Source organism: Vitis riparia, chromosome 4 (genome assembly GCF_004353265.1).
Source record: "Vitis riparia cultivar Riparia Gloire de Montpellier isolate 1030 chromosome 4, EGFV_Vit.rip_1.0, whole genome shotgun sequence".
In the NCBI taxonomy this organism is placed as follows: Eukaryota; Viridiplantae; Streptophyta; class Magnoliopsida; order Vitales; family Vitaceae; genus Vitis; species Vitis riparia.
The window spans coordinates 9,363,758-9,388,729 of record NC_048434.1 but is presented as its reverse complement, the minus strand read 5'-3'; the positions used below and the strand labels follow the sequence as shown (position 1 = coordinate 9,388,729).

General features: G+C 36.4%; 1 protein-coding gene across 1 annotated transcript in view; it reads right to left on the bottom strand.

Annotated features, from left to right (window-relative positions):
• Positions 1–13,019: 13,019 nt before the first annotated feature.
• The window catches only part of LOC117912368 (structural maintenance of chromosomes protein 3-like), a 51,633-nt gene continuing 39,680 nt past the window's right edge, over positions 13,020–24,972 (bottom strand). Inside the window, 4 exon segments of the mRNA XM_034826926.1 lie at positions 13,020–13,492; positions 13,770–13,961; positions 20,801–20,975; positions 21,217–21,312. Coding sequence (XP_034682817.1) covers positions 13,771–13,961; positions 20,801–20,975; positions 21,217–21,312 — 462 coding nt within the window. The 3' untranslated portion in view covers positions 13,020–13,492; position 13,770.

The following is a 24,972-nucleotide window of genomic DNA, read 5'->3' as shown; positions in this document are numbered from 1 at the left end:
AGAGCATTGTCTCTAAGAAAGGTTTGGACAATTTCAGATAACTTGACCAACAAGCCTCTTTTGACTATAGTCTATCTAGATTAAGATGGTTTGTCCATTCTGGGAAAACAACCCATTTACGATCCTATTCGGCTATGGTGTCACCGTGTTGACCAATTTGTGTTTTTTTGGCACAGATATCTATATGGCCTTTGTTCCGTCTAGTATCATGGACAAAAAAAGGGTCATTTCCACAAGTGATAGGTCACAATGCGGCGAGACAAAGGCTTCTAGGTTTGTGCGCTCCAGAACGGATCACCCTGTGGACAAGCTATGCGAACCAAAGTTTTGAGCTCATTTTCATATCCCTGATTCCATCGTCATCTAATTGTCAGACAAAGAGGCTTCGTCGACAAAAGGGTTTCCGCACTACTTGATCTATTTCACAAAAGAATAGTTTGTAGTAGAACTCCGTCTATCAATCTCGTCTCCCTTCAAATAGTTCCTGCATTTTTCTAAGATTCTATCCACTTACATCCATCCAAACGTCATCTAGATTTTCATACGATGTAATGTAGCTTATCTTGCTTTATTACTCTAGGTGGTTTATCTGAACAAATAACTATTTTTTTTCTATGCAAACAAAGAAAGACATAGTCACCTTATGGACTAAGTGGATAAAGCTTCGTGGGCTCGTCCCAACAAATTGTTTGAGTTTGACCAAGCTAAATGAACGTGCTCTGTGCTGCTAATGAAGAAGAATTTGAAAAGTTTACTGGAGCACCCATGACCGTTCATGATTCCAATATTTTCGTGTCTTGCTCATCCCACTCTAATGTCTGGCAAACACTTTGTGTTAAAGGACATGCCATTTTACGAGGTCACTTGGCTCGCTAATGCTGAGATAAGGCAAGCCCTTTTAGATGAGTGTGAGAAGAAATGCCAGGAAAGCACTTTACGTTAGGCTCCTACTTCCGCTTCCCGTCTAGCTTCAAGTTTTATGCCCCAGCCAACTAAAACAAAACCCATGCCTTGCCCAGCTAGGAAGAGTCAAGCTCAAGCACAAGTAACCGCCTCTAATGAAGTTACTATTTCATATGGCGTTGAGCATATTGAGGCTCTTGAGCACATTGTTCCGCCAATAGTCACTAAAGAGGAAGAAGAAAAATAAATGGTTGTCAACCTATGGTCCGACTTTCATGAAAAGTAACAAAAAAGGTTGTTTAAAGTCCTTGAAATTATACCTTCTCTGGCTAAGAAGGAGAAGACGACTGCCAATAAAGGTTTAGGCTCAAAGTTCATTCCTGTTTTCCTTACTATTGTCGTTTCCCCTACTACTCCAATTGTCAAACCACCTTTTGAGGAGATCTCATTCTATTGTACCAAAGAACCCGTGACTATTCTGGGAGAAGTCCTAAACTCACAAGGTCCCTCTATAGTAGTTGCACATATAGACGTGTCTGATCAGGAAAAGCTAGATGAACTGCTGAATCGCTTCCCCACGTTCATAGATATGGAGCCACCTGTGTCTAACATGAATGACGTCTTCCGGCCACCCAATGAATCCTTGTAAATGTTAACAGTGACCCTAAGCAGAGTTTCATCACTCGGGTTCCTTTTAGGACTTCGAATGAGGCCATAAAGGCAATCATGAGCTTGAAAGAGTATACAACCATGCAGACAGTAGAATTGGTAAGAAGCATTCTACCATTTCCTTATTGTGTCTTCCTATTTCCCAAACTTCATCTGATTTTTGTTTTTCTTAGATTGTAGCTGGGGTTTGAAATCTGACGAGGCAATGCAACCATCTATTCCAAAGGTTGGAAGCGGTTGAGAAAATTAGGGCCTACACGGCTCAAAATGTGGACGACCTACAAGAGCTGTGTGTTGAATTGGAGGCGACTAAGGCAGTTACAGTTGTGACTAGAAAAGCTACTAAAAAGGGAGTCGACTTGCTGAAAAAAGCAGAACTAGATAATAAGACACTTCAAGCGAAGGTGCGACAGTTAGAGCTAGAGAATGCCTTTTTAAGCTCCGCTAAGGCCAAAGTAGAAGAAAAGGGTACCCAGCTAAAGCTTGACCTCAAGCAAAGCCAGGCCGACTTCGTCAAGAGGAAGAAAAAGCTTAAAGTAGCTTACCAAAAGTAAGTAGATGACATGTTCTTCTACGGCTAAAACTGTTGCATGAGAAAGCACAGAATTAGTGGCGACATTCCCAATATTCCATCTAATGATGACGAAGACAAGTCGAACGAGGGCATCCCTGCAGCGGATGGGCATGATGTGTAGGACAAGACTATTGAAGCTTGGTTGAGTACCGCTATAAATTAGAATGTTCTGGTTGGTTGGCCTATTCTTTATCTTTCTTTTATAAAAGACACATTTGGTTCTTTAGGTATTTGGTTGTGTAAAAATATTATTGGTCGTTTTAGCCTTTTGCTGTAAGACATTGATCATTCAAGCCTTTTATTTTTCGCTTTTACAAAACAATTGATTATAGTTTGGGCCTGTAAGTACTACTTTTTGCTCATACATTTGAAAATGCATGCCCTCTAGTGTTAGATTTATGTGATTCTTTTTTTATTTGTGATTTATGTCATATGGATTTTGTCGTTTTGGCTTTATGTCATCTAACTTTTACATTGTTTAGCCAATTTTGGCTTCATATCGTTTGAATTTTGTATTAATAGTCGTTTTGGCTCTATGGCTTATGCCACTTAGCCTCTACCATTTGGAGTTCCCATTTGGCTTACTCTTGTTTGATAAGGGGTCATACTTCAACTTTTAGTTGATTGAAAGTGATGTATATACAAAATAGTGAGCTTTATTGATAATAATTCTTCAAATTTGCTACATCCAAGGACGGAGTAGTGGTGTTTCATCCATCGTTTGTAGATAGTATACCATTGACTCTCCTACTTTGGTTACAATATATAGGTCTTCCCAATTAGCCTGAAAGGTTATTGGCTCCTATTTTTGCTAAATTTTTTAAGACCCGTCTCAACACCAAATCTCCTAGACAGAGTAGCCATTGTCGTGTTTTCTTAGTGTATTGAGCAATGACCTCTAGTGATATGAAACTATTTGAATAGCTGCTACTTATTGTTTCTCATCCGCCAAATTCAAACATCTTTCTAAATCAACAATATTACTCCCAATCTCTTGCATGACTATTCTTCATGTGGGCATTCCAATTTCAAGATAACCATTTCCATCCCGTAAGCTATGGCAAATGGTGTGGCCCCAACGGATTTTATGTTGGTCATCCGATAAGCCCATAAAACATTGGTCAATTCATTTACCCATTTTCTTTTTATCTCCTCGAGTCATTTCTTTAAGGAATTCAACAATGTCTTATTTGTGGTCTCTGTCTGCCCATTGCTTTAGGGGTATTGGGGGTTGCATAGAAATTTTTTATTTTCAACTTCAAACAGAATGTTTAAAAGACATTATTGTCAAACTGTGGCCTGTTGTCTATGACAATTGCTTGGGGAATTCCAAAACGGAACACAATATTCTTTCAAAAAAACTTAGAGACATCTTTGTCCTTGATGCCATCATAGGCTTCTAGTTCTACCCATTTGCTAAAATAGTTTGTTGCCAAGAGTAATAGTTTTTTCTACGTCACGTCGATTGGAAGCGAGCCAACTATATCCATCCCCCCATTATACAAATAGTCAAGGACTTGTAATCGAACTGAGGCATTTAGATGGTAGTCGTAGTATAGGAGCATATCTTTGGCATTGATCACATTTCCTGACATAACTTTCTACATCCTTCTTCATGGTGGGCCAATAATAGCCTTAAAAATAGGCACGATATGTCAGAGTCTGTCCAATCGGAGGTGCTTTTGATAGACCATCCCTCCAACTTTTCTATCTGAGCATCTACTAAAGTGAAGTAACGAGCTATGCATTCATCTCTAGCATCATACTCTCATTGGATTTACCCAGCCACTAGTTGTGAATCGCTTCTGACTTTTACTTTTGTAGCCATGAGAGCCAAGGCTAGATCGAGCCCAACTAAGATTGCTTCATATTTCGCCTCATTATTAGATGTTAGGAAATTGATCCGAACGGTTTGTATCATATATCATATTCACTCAATTCAATCGCCCATTTCATCATTCATCCAAACATATCCGACTTATGCAGTGTGACTCGCAATGGTTGATTTGTTAACACCGTTATTTGGTGAGCTTGAAAGTATGGATGGAGCTTTTTAGCAGTAATCCACAATGCCAAGGTTGTCTGTTCCACTTGGAATATCATGTTTTTGCATCTATCAGAGCTTTGCTAATGTAGTAGATGAGTCTTTGCTCATTGTTCTGGTTGTGTCAGAATAATACAATGCTAACAACAAAATATGACACGACCAGGTACATGTACAGCTCTTCTCCAGCTTCAAGACTACTTAAGATTGGTGGTTCTATGAGATACTGCTTGATGTCCTCAAATCCATGCTCACATTTGTCAATCTAGCCAAATATTTTTGCTCCCCGAAGTGTGTTAAAGAAGGGTCGGAGTTTATCTGTGAAGCGTGCTATGAACCGACCCAATGTAGCTAGACACCTAATTAAGTGTTGCATTTCTTTCTTGTTAGTAGGAGCAGGAATTTCTAACACTGCTTTGACTTGAGTCGGATTCACTTTGATCCCCCTTTGTGTTACCATAAATACAAGAAACTTCCCATCACTAACTCTGAATGAGAATTGAGTGGGTTAAGCTTCATGTCATACTTGCGCAGTAGGCCGAATGCTTCTTCCAAATAAAAAATATGCTTAGAGCAAGTTCTACTTTTGACGACTATATTGTCGATATAAACTCCCATCATTCAACCTATCAAAGGCTTGAAAATAAGAGTCATCATCCGTTAGTATGTAGCTCCAATGTTCTTCAACCCAAACGCATAACCTTGTAACGGTACAACCCCTAAGGTGTAATGAATGTCGTTTTCTCCTCATCAGGTGGAAACATCAGTATCTGGTGGTATCCAGAGAAGGCATCAAGAAATGACAACATTCCATGCTTGACTCTGGCATCTACTATTTGGTCTATCAGGGCAAAGGGAAGTTATCTTTCAAGCAAGCTTCATTCAAATCTGTGTGGTCCATGCACACTCGTCATTTTCTTCATTTCTTTGGTACTACCACCATATTTGCTAACTAATCTGAGTAGGTTACCTCTCTAATAAATCCTACGTCTAGTAGCTTCTTGACTTCTATCTACATAATTTTCTAATGATCTGGATGGAAGTGTCAGACTCTTTGTCAAATGGGTTGTGTTGTAAGAAAGATGTTCAATCTATGAGAGGCCACTACTGGGTCTATTCCAAGCATGTCCGAGTGGCTCCATCTAAAGATATCATTGTTTCACGGAGCATTTGGCCAAAATGACCACATTCGTCCCCGATTAGTAGAGAATTGGCATAAGTCATCTACTCTTTATTTTCCAATACAGATGGTTGTTGCAGTGGGTCGACTGCCAACAAGTCTCTATCCTCTTATTTTTCTTTGACCCGATGCTGTAATTGATATTAGTCCTCTCTAGTTGATGATTCGGGCTCGTTTTTAGTTGGGCCAATGCGCTCGGACTTTATTGCCACTTGGTAACAATGTCAAGCAGCTAGCTAGCTTCCATGTAGATTTACTTGCCTGAACTCTGTCAAGTAACTTACATTTGATGGTAGGTGAATGGAATGACTTTCATCTTGTGCAACCATGACCGTCCCATGATGGTGTTGCATCGAAATAAATCCTCCACTATAAAGAATTGTATGTTGAGAGTGGGTGGGCCGGCTTGGATGGGGAGCACAACATCACCGAAGGATATTGTGGTGGCCTCATTCAACTCGAACAAGACTCAATCCAGATTTTCTAATGCAAATGAATAATGCCTCATTTGCCTATAGGCTGACATTTGAAAACAAATTAGCGAAACTTCCTAGGTTGACTAGGATTCTCTGTACGTCAAATCCATCGAGCCCAACATCAGCATCAAAACATCCTCATGCAAAATGATCACCCAATTAGGGTTAATTAGAGAGAAGATGATTGGGTCGTCGACTAATCGGGCACTTTCGACATTGAATGTGCATTAAATTACACTCACTCTTTCCCTTATTGTGGTTGTGCGAAGCATCCTCCTCCTTTGCTGTTTAGAGTGATATTTTTCATTTATTAGTCACCTGTGAATTTAGTTAATTACCGCTAAGTGCACTATGGGAGAGACAGGAGTTCTCTCCAGTGCTTCACATGTTGTTTCCTCATGTCCACCAGTTGTTCGGACATACTACTTGAGATGTCCAGCCTTGATTAATTTTTCTGCCAAGTAGTGCAAATGTTTGCACTCTTCTATGGTGTGCATGTGCTTCTTATGATAAGAACATCACCGTATCCGATCTCACCAGGATGGGTCGGCTTTGATGGGCTTTAATCACGTAAACTCGAGCATCTATCGGATCAGTGGGAGGATTCTTTCATAAGGGACAGTCAACGGAGTGAGCTTGGGCGTTTATCGTCATTGTTGTCCCTCTTATCTCTAATTACCCTATCTTAACAGGTCACTTGAAAGCTTTGAACTCCCAGCCTCATTATATTTTATGATCGACTAGTAACCATGATTTGTTGAGATGCTACTCGAACATCGTCCTCAAGCATGGCATATTTGTCTGCATATTTGAAGAAATCATCCATTGATGCGCTTGGCTTCTTGGCGAAGGACATGAAAAATGGAATGTCTGGACTGATGCTCCATTTGAATTGAATATTATAGGATGACATCCATGCTATATGATCCCACCTAAAGCACCGCTTACCCGAATCGCTTCATGAAATCCCTCAATGATTCATTCTCCTACATCTTAATGTTCTATAAGGTGCTTATATTTTACTTTTAGCGAGTAAAACATAAATAATGGTTGACGAAGGCCTCGAGACATTCCAAAAGGAATTGATAGAATTCTGCGGGAGTTGGTGGAACTAAGAAAGAGTTGGACCATGGAAGCTAGTCAGAAAGACTTTGCACAACACATCATTACCTATATCCAACGTCATCTGCTGCCAAAAGTGCATCAGATAGTAGAAAATGGTCATTTGCCCCATCATATATTGTGAATTTAGGCTCCAAAAACCCCCTAGGTTGCTCATAGTTGATCATGTGGAGGCCAAACCGCATTGAGAGCATGTCATCCAACTGTCTGCTTATTAGGCCTAGAGAGGCTTTCATCGTCGGATCATTTTCTAGTGGCAGTTTTGGTACTGTACGCTAGGGAAAATGGCTTGGTGATGTCTCATTGTTTGGTTGGCCCAATCGTGTTTTCAAAGATTCTAACATGCATAGCGGTCCCAACACTACTCTCTTCTAAGGTCCAAGAAAGGCGTTTGAAGGCCACGAGCCCCATTCATGACCCCTTTTATGTTTCTCTAACTGAACTTGCAATCTCTTCTACTTGAGTTTGGTTAGTTGCGGGTTGCAATGGTTCTAGCAATGTTGGAGAATTGCTAGTAGACAGTTCCTCGTCCACTTGTAAGGACAAGTCAACATAATGACTAGAAATTCTCTTCATTTGGCTTTAATCTAATCTCAAAGTTGTCTATTAGCTAGGGGTGTGACAATTTTTTGAACAGCGCCCCAGGGCCATTTGCCCCTATAACTCCTGATTTTCCTACTTCAACTATTTTGCATGTTGGAGCAGGCCTTGTATATGTCTCTTATATTCCTCTTGATTTCGTTCTATTTTTTCTTGTCAAGCCTAGAAGCACTCGTCAATGTTTTTTGAATGGGTTGCAAGAAGTGTGTTAGTCATTGCATTTTTTTAGGCTTTTGTATTTGTTCCCACAGACGACATCAATGTTGATACACATAACCAAAATGATAGTGTCTAACTACCCTCCATGTGATGCAGATGGTGCTTGCACCTACACGTACGAAATAGGTTTCTAAGCACACCCCTTCGAAGCTTAAGTCAGGAATGGAAGACTTGAGCAAAAGTTGTTTTTTGAAAAAATAAAAATAAAAAATAGCAGCATACCTTTCTTGTGTTGAAGAATGGTTATTTATTCCTTGACCAAATATAATGTTTTCTCATGTGCCTTAATTGTGTCTTTGATTGCGTGTTACCGTCTTTAATGTCAATAATTGTCAACCCATAACATTTATTGGGCCTTAATGAGCCTTAAAGTCTGACATTTTAGCCTCGTATTGGTTACATCAATCAATGCACTTAATTCTCGTTGCAGTTAATGCTTGGCAGACGGATATGCATAGTATCTGGTTGGTTTATGTTTGTTTAGTACCTTGGGGTGGACAGAAATGTTACATGGCTCTTATGCAAAACATGCACCGCTCTAAAATAGAGTGTAGGGATCATGTCAGATGGTGGTGAGCGTCCCACAACACCTACTTTATATCCAATCTACTAAGAAAATTGAAATTAAAAAAGAAAAAATTGAAATGGGAAGAAAATTTGTCTCCTTTCCACTTATTTATTCAATTGAGTGGATTGGCCTGACCCAACCCGATGTTGAGGTGGGCGTAAACAATCATTTTCAATACTCAATTTGAGTTTTGATGAAGTTTTTTCAACCCAAAGTCAATTTGGATTAGATTCAAGTTAAGGTATAAACAACTCGAACCTAATTCGAATCCAATTTAGTGTTTTTATAATATTTATGATATATATTATATTATATAATAATATTCATTTTCATTTATATTTTTAAGAAAAATATCAAATTATATTATACCATATACTTTTTTAATTCTTTTAGAAAAACATATAAATTTATGTTTTTTGTTGTTATCATGAAAATTTTAACTTAATTGCTTTAAATTTTCATATAAATACATGGAAAAAAGCTTTGAAAAAAAATTATAAATGGATTTCGAATTATACAACCTGATCAACTCAAGTCTAATCCCATCAACTTGAATCTAACTTAAACAACCCAAACTTAGAGAAATGGGATTGAGTTCAATTTAGGTTAAGCACCTTGTATTAAATGTCAGGTTAGGATAAACTTAGGTTAACTATTTCTTAATTCATATAGGATTTGGATTAGCCGTGAATCCAACCAACCCGTCCAAATTATAACCAAGCATTAATTTGTTCTCTCAAAGTCATAATTTACAAAATTTATAAATCTTCTATAGTCCAATATATATTATATTAATGAAAAATTGTAATCTTGCAGAACGGTCAACCATCTCATTATTAGGTGTACTAAGAATTAATGTCCCTTGCTTCAACAATATTTTAGCTTAAAATTATATATGAAGTTTGTTTGCTTCATTCTAGCATATTAGTGCATTCACACAATACATGTCAAATCAAACTAAATTAAACTAATAAATTATATTTGAGGTAAAATAATCATGTGGTTACTAATGTAGCTTTGTAAATTATCATAGATTAAGAAAAGTGACATGTGAAGGAGCTTCATTGAGCCTATTTAGAACTTTTTGTTCTTATGAAATGGTATACATATAGGTTATGTTTGGTTCCGGAAAGTATAAAGGAAAGAAAAAAAAATATTAAGGAAAATGATTTTCTCATGTTTGATTGTCCTATGAAAAATATCAAAGAAAAACAAATATAATTAAAACTAATTAAAAACTTATGTATTTTTAAATTATTTAATCTTTATATTGATGAGTTAAAATAAATAAAATGAGTTTGAAGTAACAAAAAAAAAAATAATTTATCAACTTTTAATCTATTTTTTTTATTTTCCTTCACTTTTTCTTTCCTTCTACTTTTCCTTTGTATTTTCTTTCCTTCGCATTTTCCCTCAAATTTTCCGGGGAACCAAACATAGCCATAGGTATTGACAAATTGGAACTTTCTATGTGATGAAGAATTGTTATTTGAAGAGATAAAAACCCAAAGATCTAAAACTTTTTACATCTTCTCTTGAAAGACAAGAATTTCTCCTCCCTTACAATGGGGGTAACTTCCATTTTTATAGCTATTTTGTCATTATACAAGCTTTTTCTTTGCCCCGTTGGTCTCAACCTTTTGTCAATCATGCTTTGTTCCTTTTAGGCCAAATTTTGGGTTGGGTAGGTTTTACTGGTTGGTGGGAGGATGGTGCCTCGGTAAAGGTCATCTAATTTTATGCACCTCTAGTGCCCCACCTGCAAAACCATATAAAGTACTAATGTATTTTATTTAAAATTGTGATATCTACATATTTTAAAGAAAAGAACTTGAAAAAGTATATTATTTCAATTGCCTATTTTATTTTGAATGGAAGATGGTTTGGTTTTTCCCATTTTGTTCCAAAGTTTTGCATGTAATCTTCCCATGTTGCCACTTAATCCAAAGTTTTAGATATACAAAGGTGTGATTTGATATTTGAATTTTTTTAGGTACATGGTAGTTTGATTGTATTCCAAATAGAAGTATCCGAAAAGAAAATGTGAATAAGTAATTCATAATTTATGTCCAAATTTTAAATCCTAAACTCAATTTTCTTAACCTAAATTCATATTAATTCGATTAAACCATTAAATTGTTTATACCAATCCTATCAATATTTAATCATAAGTACGATAAATCAATAATCAATCAGTAACACATATGATACCTAAACAAAGATTTACTCTAAACTTCAATGAGTGCAAAACCATGAATCCATCTTCCACAAATCTATTATGAAAGAAGAGTATGCTACCTATGAAACTATGATCCATCTACCACAAACCATGAGTCCATCCACCACAAATATACCATGAAAGAAGAGTACAAACTTTTACCTAGTCTAGATGCTACTTATGAACCATCAATTCATCTACCACAAACCATGAATCCATCTACCACAAATATATTATGAAAGAAGAGTATGAACTTTTACCTAGTCTAGATGCTACCTACCCCATCAAACTTATATATCAGCCAACACTTATATTTTGTCACATAGCAAACTCTTGTGCTCCTAGGTGGCTATATTAAGGCTTGATAGCTCAAACAACTTGTGTCTTTCCTCCCTGAACGAACTTCCAAGATTTTCTTGGGCAAATCTTGATTCAGAGGGTTTAGAAACTAAGGAAGAATGATGATAGCTCTTAGCATTTTTGGGGCCTCTCTAAAATAATTTTTCAATTTGTTTTTATACGAAAACCCTAACCTTGAGACCAAAGTTGTGAGGTGTTTAAGCACCCTCAGTGCGGCTCTTGAGCGTCCTCCAATGGGGTACTTGAGCGCCCTCCATTGCGGTGCTTGAGCATCCCATGTTGGACAGTTGCTTTCTAGCATCTATTGCTTGCTTTTTTTGCTCATGACGCTAAAATATGGATTTTATCACGACCCAATTTTGTCAAACTTGATCATTAGGATCATATAAGTATTTCTATGCTTTAGTATAGAAATAAAATCTCAAAGTAGAAATCTAAGAGTTCGCTTCCTCTCTCTCTTTCCCTCTCTTGTTTGTTAGTTTGATTGCCTAAACTTAGCACCAATGTGGAAGTGGTATTATGATGGAAGATCATTTAGTGTTTTTGAACCAAGAAACTTGAGGATTTAACCTTATGGTAAAGGTTTTGATTCGATGACTCAAACCAACATCAATTTAAATAATAATAATAAAATTAAATGATTGCATCCATTTGAATAATACATCTCTTTATTTGAAATTTGAACCATCCTCTATAATTATCTCAAGTGCATCAAATTTCAGATGAAGAGATAATTGCTCATTCAGTAAGATGCCATGGGATTCACCAATTAAAATAGAAAATAGTAACATTGATAATTGTAGTTTCACCAAGTCTAGTAAAGTCATTTTGAATCTCAAAAATGTTGTCAACTTAAAATTCTTAAGACCATTTTTTAATTTCACCAAAATTCTCAGTATGATTAGCAAGAAATAAAAGCTTTAGAAAGTTTCAATCTTGCTTTGAATCATCATGACCATGGAAATAATTAGGGGTGGCAATTCATGTTGGTGGGTCGTATGCAACCCGTATCAAAATCTGGACATTCTATTAAATAAATCAACCCAAACACGAGACAAATAATAACCAGGTTAAAAACATAAATCTACATACTTTATAATTATTAAATAGATTCTCATATTTAATAATCATGTTCAATTACATCTCAAATAAGTCAATATGATTAATACCCCAACAAGAAATGTTTATGACTCAATTAACCTATTTGTTCAAAAAGCAAATTTAAAATGAATCAAATATGGGATAAATAGTTTTGAGTTATAATTAAATCAATCGACATGATTATTAAATGAATCGGTTTAGATGAAATTTATGTTGTACAGGATGACCCAAAAACTACATATTTATTAAACGGATTATACATGTCGACATCTAATTTAACCCTAACACAAATATACTTAACCCAAACCTACAAAACCTATGTTGGATTCAAGTCATGTTGTCCAATCTAATCAAACTTTGTTACTAGTAAACACAATCTCTAATCTTAGAAGAAATAGAATGCAATCAATTTATGTATTCCAGCAAATTCCATATTCAGTTCAAGCTTCGTTAAAATGTTTAGAGGAAAACACAGCTTCACACTACAACCAAGCTTAGTTACAGGTAAATAGGCTCCCACATGAATTTCAAACTTATATAAAAATACTTAAATAACAAATGAGTCACAGCCTATTAAGAGCCTGTATGATATAAAACCAGTTCAAGCCAATACATTACGTCTGGCTTTCTCATTCTTCTCTTTCATTTCTACTAGGGTGCATTTACATTTACATTAATACTATTGAAGAAGGAATCAAAATCTTGATAATAATAAGTTTTAATTTCGATATTTCATCCATATTATCATTTCTAATCAATACTTTAAACAAAATAATGAAATAGAAAGTCAGATTAGATATGTCCTTCCCTAACTCTATTTTTAACCTTCAATATATATTCTTCGTTTAATAAAGTACTTGGGATGGGTTTACCATCTCTACACAAATAACAACATATCATGACTAATTGTCAAATGAGCACCCTCTTGGGTAGTTAAAGCAGAAAAATGTACAAGGAAACAAAAAAAAGCACAAAAGGAAATGCATTAGGAAAGATTGATCATGAAATTCATTTTCAGTCTGCAGCCAAATAGGGTTTTCAGTTTCCCAAAAAGCATACTCCTACCAAATTAGGATGCATATGTACACCACATACAAGTTAAAACACAGAGTCAATCAACCTAAATAACAGTTAAAAACCTTTTTCAGGAAAGAAAAAGAAAAAACTAACAATAATGACAATTAAAGTTCCATAACAGCCTCACTGTTAATCAAGCAACATCCAGTGTTCCATATTTATCAGCCTATAGGGGATCCATCATCTATGCTTCCAAAGTTGTTCTACCTACAAAAGGGTTAACATAGAGGCAGAAAACATCAGTTTTGTACAGAGCAAAGGGTGTATAGTTGTAAGAGGTAGATCTGGTTTACACTCTTAGCAGCACAAGTATACAGAGACTTCAACGTTCCACCAGCATATCCAACGTTAATGTAACAGTCTCTCTCACAAGGGACCTCACTGCAACAAGAAAATAGAGTGATTAAAACTTAAAACAGGACCTAACCAGAAGATTTAAACTCATCATTTTGGTATGGCAACCAATCAGCCATACAGTATTGAAGTAATGAGTTCACTTTAGTTTCGAGGGAAAAAAAAATGGAGGCAGATAATCCATTTTTTATCCTACCTTTCCTGATAAATTTAATGAAGTGCCTCATAGTACAGTCATTGGGGGGGGGGGGGGGGGGTGGTAAAAACAAAAAGAAAGGTGTAGAGGTCAAAATGAGATTCCAACCTTAATCAGTGTTGTGAGACTGATCATGCTCAATAAAATCTAATGCATCTTCCTTGGAGACAACATTGACATGGCTGACTCTGTTTTTATGTGTCACCCCATATATCTTGTCAGCAACTTTCACAAGCTCCGGACGGAATGTTGTGGTTATGAACTGAGTATTAGCCATGTCTGCCAGGCGACGAATCATATCTACCAAAAAAGTAGTTGAGGATTTCTTACCAATGCAAAGCAATTCAAAAACAAAGAAATAACTAAAAGAAGGGGAAAATAGCTGTGACCAATACATTTACCAATACTACTTAAGTTACCGAGTCACTAGTAGCATTGTCCCAAAAGAATACCCAAATTCTTTCCTTTCCTAGCATTTTTCATTATTTTATCTTTGATAGCATAATCATAGGTATTATTTTCTAGCCTGTTTTTAGACAATTATCCTGTATATATTCATATGTATGCCTATGCAATAAACAGAGAAAAAAAATACTCACAAATGCTTCTAGATCTGAACAAAAACATGACACCAGAGCTAGAATTTTCAGTGTCTTAATCACTATCATTCTCCATGCTATGTGCCTTCATTGCCAGGAATTTTATTTTTTTTATTTATTTTGTTCTTTGGAACATATTCCATCAGTTTTTGACCTTCTGTTAGAAACTGCTGCTTTAGATCAGGCCATCACTGCCTCTATTTTTTTCTGAACTTCAGATCCTTTCTTCCCCTCATAATGTCAATCACTTCAAACACTAATTCCTCAATATCGAACCAAACCACAACAAGGGGAGTTATTTAGAGTGAGCACAGTTGGTAAATACATATATTAAGTGCATGGTTCAAAGTCATGGTCACGGTCATTGACTCAAAGGGTCCTGGATACATCGGTCTCAACATCTTTTTTTTTTTATCAGAAACAAAGAAGATTATATTAATAAAAGAACAAATACATGAGGGAAAAAGAGACAAAAGAAAGAAAAAAACCAAGGGAAGGATGAGAGGTCCTTCCTACACAAATACCAAAGAAAACACCCAACAATAGAAACCTAAAAACAAAAGAAACCCCAACAATCTTCAAACTCTTGAAACGCAAACCCCAATCCAATTGAGTTGTAGAACGCTTAGAGGAACTCCTCTAAAGGCTTCAGTACAAGAAGCCCAAAGAGAAGAATAAAACCGGATCAAATCCCAAATCGTCTCTTCCGTTCTCCCTTTATCCTCAAAGATCCTGTTGTTTCTTTCTTGCCACACCATCCAAATCAAAGTAAGGCAAGCAATCTGCCAAAGTGTCTTGCCTCTTAATGATTTCCCCAAGCCTTTAAAAGAAATAACCAACATGTCTTCAAGGCTCCTTGGAGGGACCCAATCATACCTACTAGACTGAACAACCTGTGCCAAAGTCCAATGGTAATGGGACAATGAAGGAAAAGGTGATCAACCGACTCTCCATTTCCTTTGCAAAGAATGCACCATTGAGGACAAAGGGCTTTGTAGGGTCTTCTCAATTGCAACTTGTCATTAGTGTTAACCTTCCCATGAGCTACTAGATACATCGGTCTCAACATCTCAACTCGATATCGAACGATATGCAAAATAAGATAGATAAAAATTTTAAAAAATACAATAAAATAAGTTTAAAATTTTAATAAAATAAAATGCTATGAAAATTAGAATTGTTCGAAGAATTTTTAATGTTGAAATTGAAAACAACCCAACTTTTTAATTACAAAACTCAAATAAAAAAATGGAAAGTTGCAATGAATACCACACATTAGCATTTAAAACAATAAAGTAACACATTACTACCATACAATTTATATCACATATATTAGCATTTAAAATAATAAGAGAATGCATTCCCCCCTGGCATTCAATTCCCGAATTCTCAAATCCACACCACGAAAAGAGAGAGAGAGGAGCACCCTAGTTTGGTAGAAGCAGAGGGCTTCCTTTGTGGCACACAACAAGCAGAGAGAGATGAGAGACCAACACCAGGATCGTCATCAATGGAGGACTTGGGAGCTGATATTTCTCACCAATCACCACAGTAACACTGCTAGCACGAAAGCACTACAATCCATCGATTGCGAGGTCAACAATGAAACGCCCTCAACCTCCTCTTCTTATACACCTCAAAGACAGTCAGGGGTTGGATTGAAAAAATTTTCAAAGGCTTCACCAGGGTCTTCCTCTTCATCACAGGTCTTCAATCATGGGTTGTGAAAACCTTTTCCTTTTGAAGAGAATCACTGATTTTTGATAGATTTCTCAATTTTAGTTGTTGTATCATGTTCTTTTGTTGTTATTTGGAAGGAAAATTTTGATTTTTGAGTTGAACTTAGGAATTTGTCTGCAACTCAGATGATCCACCCAAGTCAACTTAGAATCTCAACCAAGTCAACTCAAATCTCAACCGAGTCCATTGAGTTTAATCAATTTGTGGTAGAGTTTTTTTTTTAAGATGGTATCAGATATCGGACATAGCATGGAAAGTGTCTAGTCACACCGGAATCGTCCTATACTTTGAACCTTGATTAAGGGTAAAGGGAAGTTGAGTCATTTCATTAGATCCATGGAGAGCAAGGATGATCCAAGGTTTATTGTGTGCAATGAAGAAGACTCTTAAACCATGTCATGGCTTTGGAATTCTATGCAGTCAGAGATAAGCCACACATGGATGTTCCTCTCAACAACCAAGGAAATTTGGGAGTTGTGGGTCATACCTATTTAAGGGATGCAACCCAAATCTTTGAACTAAAGGTAAGGATTCACAACACCAAACAAGGTACTTTTTCCATAATTAAGTACTACAATGTTATTTAAAGTCTTTGGCTTAAATTTGGTTAGTATCAAAATTTAAGACTGAAGTATAGCATAGATGCAGCAATGCATCAGGAGTTCATTGAACAAGAGAGGGTGTATGATTTCTTAGTGGGTTTGAATGTGGAATTTTATCTAGGGTCCAAATTCTCAAAAAAGAGCCACTTCCATCTCTAAACAAAGCCTTTGCGATTGTTAAAGGAGAAGGAAGGAGAGATGTAATATTAGAAAAGGGAAGCATTGTGGATGGAATTGCTTTAGCCATCTCAAAACCAAGTGGAAATGAAGGAAATGCTACGGTGCAGACTCTAGCAAAAACAAAGGAAAGAAAACAAGTGACAAAGACTCTTTATGGTGCAACTATTGCAAGAAAAATAGGCACACAAGGGAGATTTGTTAGAAGCTTCATGGCAAGTCCCCCAAAATTCTTTTTGGGCAATTGGATAGAGGGGAAAACTCTGGCTATAAATCATAAGTCAACCTTACTGAAAATGGAGGAAAAAAATACAAGACGAAAGCTTTGACTGAGATATGGTTCTCAACACAAAGGAAATAAACAAATTTAAACAATTTCATTTCTAGGCTGGAAAAACCCGAGGGGTATGGTCATTTCACTTAAACAGGTAAGTATTCCCCTACCTTGAGTGTTCTAAAAATCACTTACCCAGATGATCAAGGGTCTTCAAGCCACATGACCATAGCTACATTTCAAGCCAAAAAAATCAAAAGATTAAAATTGTAATGGTACCTTAGTAATTGTGACTAGTCAAGGTGGATGTCTTCCTAACATCTTCTCCAACCTTAAGAAATGTCTTACACATTCCAAATCAATAAATTTATTGTCTATTCCCCAAATTACTAAGGGTCTAAATTGATCAGCAAAGCTTACACGATCTAAATGCTTTTTTCAAGACCTTATAGTTAAAGTGATTGGACATGCTAGAGAAGATGGGGGACTGTATCTCCTTGAAGATGAAAGTGGAACAACATGTCATACTCCTCATACCTACTTGTCAGAAAATACTACTATAATTGAGGAACAAGTTCAGTTATTCCATCTTCGTCTTGGTCATCCACATTTCTTATTGTTAAAAATATGATTGAAAAGCTAATGTTCAAAACTTCCATTGTGATGTTTATGAGCATGCTAAACATTACTGTGTATCTTTTCTTTTGGGTAATAAGAAAAGTTTTGTTCCATTTAGCTAGATGCATAGAGAGGCTTGGGACACACTAAAGTTCATAGCAACTATAGGGTAAACTGATTTGTTTTGTTTGTTGATGACTACACTTTGTTTACTTGATTATATATATATATATATATATATATATATTGACAAGTGTTTACTTGATTATATCTCATAAAGCAAAAATCCAAGGTTAGTACAATCTTTCCCTTTTTATCACAATTGGCAACAAACCAGTTTGATGCCAAAGCCCTAGCAATAAGGTCAAACAATGGAATAGAGTACTTCAATCAATACCTCTTTGCATCCAAAAAGAAGGAATCATTCACTATTCCTCTTGTAGTGATACTTCCTAACAAACCGTTATAGTTGAGCGCAAAATAAACATCTATTGAAGATCACTAAGTCTTTGATTTTTCAACTAAATGTTCCAAAATCATTTTGGGGAGAGGTTGTTCTAACTGCTACATATTCATAAATAGGATACCCTCTCTGATGGTTAACTATGTTAGCCCTATTAAAACACCTTTTAGAATCTATCCAAAATTTAATGGTTTCTATCAACTTTCTCAAAAATCTTTAGGGGCGTAGCCTTTGTACATATACATGCCCACCAAGAAAGAATCTTCACCCAAGAGCCCTTAAATGTATGTTTGTTGGCTACTCTCTTACAAAAAAGGGCTACAAGTGCTATCATCCAGCTTCTAAATGGTTTTTTTGTTCATAATTAATACATGTCTTGTTCCTAATAAAAACAAATGGGTTTTTTCTTTTTTTTCTTTTTTTTGGTTACTATGGATGTATCCTTCAATGAAAAACAACCTTTTTTTCCTAATCCTTATCTTCAAGGGGGGCTTTTTCAGAAGATAAGGAATTCTTTCCTACCTCACCTACTCTTCCTATCCTAGAGAACTCTACCAAAACTGTCCAACCTGAGAGGCCAAACTTTTCAGTTGTACTTACTCCAGAAATTACCTCAAAAACTGCCCCACAAAATGCCTCAGAAACTGCACCAATCATACCCAATTTCTCCACAGCAGCTACTCTAGAAAATACCTTAGAAAATGGCTGAGAAACTGTACTAGAAGCTGCCCCTGCGTTACCTACACAAAAACTCAGATTTGAATCCTATCAACCAAGGTCAAAGCAGGAGGATCTTCAAGTGCCACTCAAGGTCTTATCCAAGGAGGAAGCAGCTGGCCCTAAAAAATCCACATATTCCAGTCGTTCAACCAGAAAAAGGTACTAATTTTGTTGATCCTGATTCACCAAAAAAGAGTAATGGTTTTCTTAGCCTTAATGATCTCGATTTGCCCATTGCCCTCAAGAAAGAAAAAAGACAATGTACTCAGCACTCTTTTAGCCATTTTGTTTCCCTAGAAAAGCTATCACCTCTTTACCAAGCCTTTGTCTCAAAATTACATTCTATGCAAACACCAAAAACCGTCCGAGAGGCACTTAGAAATGACAATTGGAGAAAAGCAATTGATAGAAGAAATGAGTGCACTAGTAAAAAATAACCCATGGGAGGTTGTTGATCTTCCCATAGGAAAAAGCAATGTGTGTTGCAAATGGATGTTTACCACGAAGTTTAGGGTTGATGGCACACTAGAAAGATATAAAGTAACATAGTGGCAAAGGGGCACACTCAAAACTCATGGAATTGATTACCACAAACCTTTGCACATAAGGCAAAGATGAACACTATTCAGATTCTATTGTCCTTAGCTTCTAATCTTGATTAGTCATTACAACAACTAGATGTCAAGAAGCTATGAAATGGGAAGAACCTATGAAAGCCTAATGTGATAAGTAGTCAGCCATCAGTATTACACAATCCAGTGCAACATAATTGAACTAAGTGGAAGTGGAAAGATATTTTACAAAGAAAAACTTGAAAACCAGTTTATTTGTACTCCTTATATTCCTACCAAGGGTCAACTAACTGATATTCTAACAAAGGGGCTTCCTACTCAATCGTTCCAAACTATCTTAAGCAAGCTGGGAAAAATATCTATTCTTCAGCTTGACGGGGAGTGTTGGAAAATCTGCTACCTTGTATGGCAGATTACTGAAGATTCTTACAACTCATATGAGCCAATAGAGGAACATTGAATTTCCGTTATACAATTGTATCTAGAATTACTTAGGATTCTTTCCTTTCCTAGCATTCTTCACTTTCATAATCATAGCCTTTATTTCCTAGGCTATTTTTAGACAATTATGTTATATATATTCATGTGTTCCTATGCAATAAACAAAGAAAAAAATATTCTCACAAATATTTCTAGATCTGAACAAAAACAAAACTAAATGCATGAAATGAAGTTGCATGTAGAATGCAAAAATGTGTACACTATTAAGCATATATATGAATATCAATAAGCTTCTTAATATATTAAATTGTTACCTAAAACCATCATTTTCTTGCAGCAAACTACCACCTACTTATACCTCAGAAGTTGAACACAAACAAAGAAATACCACTACTACTTGAATAGATCTCAAGAATTGTGGACATGAGATCCTATCAAAGATCTTAACCTTCTCAAGGAGATTTCATGACCACAATTACAGACACTACAGCATTGTTCGCCAAAGTGATCCCAACCATTCCATCTTTCAACACAAGAAGTGGTAAAAGGATAATTAAGTGTATGTATTTGTATATTTGTCCAAATTCATGGTCATCAATGTAAGCAAACAGGTCTACATGTATTGATCTACACACTTGCTATGTAGACAGAAGTAGACCATAGAAATAATTTGAAGCTTTGGGTAGCTGTTACAAAGGCCTATTCTCCTAAAAGGGGATTGGGCAACGGGGGTGGAGCAGGTTGGATTGGCATTGAGGACAAGGGGGCGAGGGAGTAGGAGTAATTTTAGAGTCTAATAAAAAACTTCTGAAAAATAAAATAAAACAAAATGCTATTCTTGCAAGTGAACATGCAAGCAAGTTGTGTGTGTGTTAGAGAGAGAGAGAGAAAAAAAGAGCAAGCCAGCATATAACACGATAAAAGATAGGATACTTCCAACAGCAGTTCTATACTGAGGATCAAGGGCAGCATCTATCTCATCAAAAAGATAAAAAGGAGCAGGATCACATCGTTGTATGGCAAAGATTAGTGTCAGGGCTACTACTGTTTTTTGACCCCCTGACAATTGCTTCATTGACTGTGTCTCCCCTTGCCCAGTAAAAGAAACCTGCAATAATTAATGCCAGTTAAAAGGAGATTACATGGAACCAGAAAGGATTTAAGAATAAATTGACTGGTATTTGCTAGACAGTTTCAAAATTAACAAAATTCCTAATGTTCCTTGCCAATCATATCCAACAGAAAAAGCACTAAGAAGATGTTTATTGCATGCTTAACAGTTTAACATCCTCAAATATTTATTTATTTTCAAGAAATGAAATAAATGCCTCAACACAGGGGATACTTGCCTTCACTTTCACACCAATGTATTTTTCAACTCTTCCTTCCATGTCAGCTTCACGAGGCCCATCCTCATCATGGTCATCACCACCATGATCACCATCCTGTAGAAAGGAGACAAGTAATCATTTTAAAACTGAAACATTTAACAAACTAACGCATGTAAAATTTTAGAAAGGATCTCCATATATTCTTCATATTCTCAAACAAACCACAAAAAATATGAAGAGATAGAAACTGCTTAAAGTAATAGTACCATTGAACCAAGAAAACATAGAATATTCATTCCCTAAGCTGGTGAGGAAAACACGATTACTTTGGAAATGTAAATACAGATAAACAGTGATAGCCAAGCCTCAGAACATCACCAACACAACTTGATAGATAATACACGACTTTTATAGTAAGCAAAAAGGATGAAGATTAAAATACAAATTAAGAGAGGACAGAATGAGTACATAGAACTACTTTGATGTTTTTTGGAGGAATTTAACAATCCATTTTAGGAGAGTACATCACATAGAAACAGATTTGAACTCTTTTTTCTTAAAACAGATAATAATCATAATAATAAAATATAAAAAAAAAAATCAAGTAACAGGAGGGGAAAAAGGCAACCTGGAAATCCAGTAAGGAATTGGATAGTAGATTTCTTAATCTCCTAACCCATGAAAACCAAATCCCATAGATGTTCATTGCCATCTTTCAAAAACTTCAAGACATCAAAATAATCACCTTGGAATGAAAGAAAAAAAAAGAAAAAAGACAACATTCAACAGCACTAGTCCCTCCAACAAAAGAATTAGAAAAAGTGCAGGTAAGCTGCTGAATAGCACCTACCTAAGCAAATGATATGAGGCTGCTCATTATCAATGCATTTGAGTAAGTTGCTGAAACAGAACGTGAACACATGCATGTAACAATGAACTATGGCCAACATGTCATATTTCCATTGATATATTTGATATCCATATGTCTCACCATCAATATCAAAGTGTCTCAATATCTATTGAGATATTAAAAAACATACTGATATGAAACTATACACACTGAATTATTGATATGCTCAGGAATAGAATAAAAATGTTTAAACAAACATGTGATTTTCTTTCAATAAAATTGCAAAAACTTAATTCATACCAGCTCTAAACTAACTTTTTATTTTCTTAAATGATTTGTTGGAGTGCATGATGTAAATCATGGACCTAAATCTTAACAGTTTAAGCTTTTGAGAAAATTAATTGTCCGATATGATATAAATTGGTGGGAGGTCATGTGCTCAAACCCCACATGTTTATTTACTCCAATTTATTAAGCCCGCATTTAAGCTCAAAAGAAGGTTGTCAATGGTTTGTTTGCCTTGATCCTATGTGTAGCCATGTGCAAACACAAGGTTGCACTGAAGAAGGGTGTTGGGAGAGCTTGATATACATTGTAAACCAAAATCCTGATAACTTAAGCTTTTAGAAAAATTAATAATCCAACGCGATATCATTGGCATGTCTTCAAACCTCAACACATGTTTATTTACTCCATTTATCGAGCCCACGTAAGCTCAAAAGAAGGCCATCCACAGTTTGTTTGCCTATTTGTGTCTCTCCATGTGCAGATATGGGACTGGGTTGAGCATGAGGAAGGGTTTTGTAGAGCTTAATATGGATTGTGAGCTCAAATCATAACAATTTAAGCTTTTAGGAAAATCAATTGCACACCATGACCTCAAAGAAAATAAAAGGTTTTTATCATGAACATGAAATGAAATTATTATCATGATCAAAGAGAAATTGAAACATGCAAGATTTCCATGGTCAACATGAAATTAATAATTTGATTACTACTTACAGGAAACGAACTATTTGTCAGGATGTCATGACAAGCGACCACATACTGAATTTAAAACCATTAATTCTCAAACAAGATGTCTGTTGAGAGAGAGAGAAAGAAGAAAAACCTTAATTCTCATTTAATGTAATAATCTACTTACAATTGAGAAATATATATATATATACAAGGCTAGGAGTCCTAACTACCATACATGTATCCTATATTAACAAGGAAAGGTTATATACTATAAATACATTATATTCAACACTCCCCCTCAAGCTGGAGCATATACGTCATATGCACCAAGCTTGTTACAAATATATTTAATCCTAGGACCTCTGAGAGATTTAGTGAAGATGTCAGCTAGTTGATCATTTGAATTAACAAAACTTGTAGCAACACATCCTGATGCGATCTTCTCTCTAATGAAATGACAGTCAACTTCAATATGTTTGGTCCTTTCATGAAAGACTGGATTGGATGCAATATGTAATGCGGCCTGGTTATCACATATGAGTTTCATCTGTTCATCCTTTCCAAATCTCAACTCTAGAAGAAGATGTCTCAACCATATGAGTTCACATGTTGCCAAAGCCATAGCTCGATACTCGGCTTCAGCGCTAGATCTGGCCACTACATCTTGTTTCTTACTCTTCCAAGATATTAGATTACCTCCAATAAAAACACAGTACCCTGAAGTGGAACGTCTATCTGTGGGTGAGCCAGCCCAATCTGCATCTGTGTAACCAACAACCTGAGTATGACCTCTGTTCTCGTACAACACACCTTGGCCTGGTGTACTTTTGATATATCGAAGAATGCGGATTACAGCATCCCAATGGCTATCACATGGTGACTGTAGGAATTGACTAACAACACTCACAGGAAAAGAAATGTCTGGACGAGTAATGGTGAGATAGTTCAATTTACCTACGAGCCGTCGATATCTCCCGGGGTCTCCTAAAGGCTCCCCCTGTCCTGGTACAAGTTTGACATTCGGATCCATAGGTGTGTCTACCGGTTTACAGTCTAACATACCAGTTTCTTCCAGGATGTCTAAAGCATACTTCCTTTGGGAAAGGACCACAGCAGAACTGGATTGAGCTATCTCAATTCCCAAGAAATACTTGAGTTTCCCCAAGTCTTTGGTCTGAAAGTGGGTAAAAAGGTGTTGCTTTAGTTTCTGAATACCATCCTGATCACTGCCTGTAATGACGATGTCGTCCACATAAACAACCAGATAAATACACTGCCCCAAAGAGTTATGATGATAGAAAACTGAATGGTCTGCTGTACTGCGAAGCATGCCAAACTCTTGAACAACAGAACTAAAACGGCTAAACCATGCTCGAGGAGATTGTTTCAAGCCATATAGAGAACGGCGTAACCTGCATACTAAACCAGACTCCCCCTGAGCAACAAAACCAGGAGGTTGCTCCATATAAACTTCCTCGGCAAGATCACCATGAAGGAAGGCATTTTTAATATCCAATTGATAAAGAGGCCAAGAACACATGGCAGCCATGGAGAGAAGCAGACGAACAGAAGCAATCTTGGCAACCGGAGAGAATGTGTCACCATAATCAGAACCATAAACCTGAGTATAGCCTTTAGCAACTAAGCGGGCCTTAAGGCGATCAACCTGACCATCAGGACCAACCTTAACTGCGTAAACCCAACGACAACCAACGGTAGATTTACCCGAGGGTAAAACAACAAGATCCCAAGTGCCATTAGAGTGCAGAGCAGCCATTTCATCCACCATTGCCTGTCGCCAGCCTGGATGGGAAAGAGCTTCATGGGTGCTCTTTGGAAGAGAAACAGAGGATATAGCAGAAACAAAAGCAAAATAGGGTGAAGATAATCGATGATAACTCAAAAAATTGTAAATAGGATGAGGATTACGAGTAGAGCGAGTACCTTTCCGAACAGCAATGGGT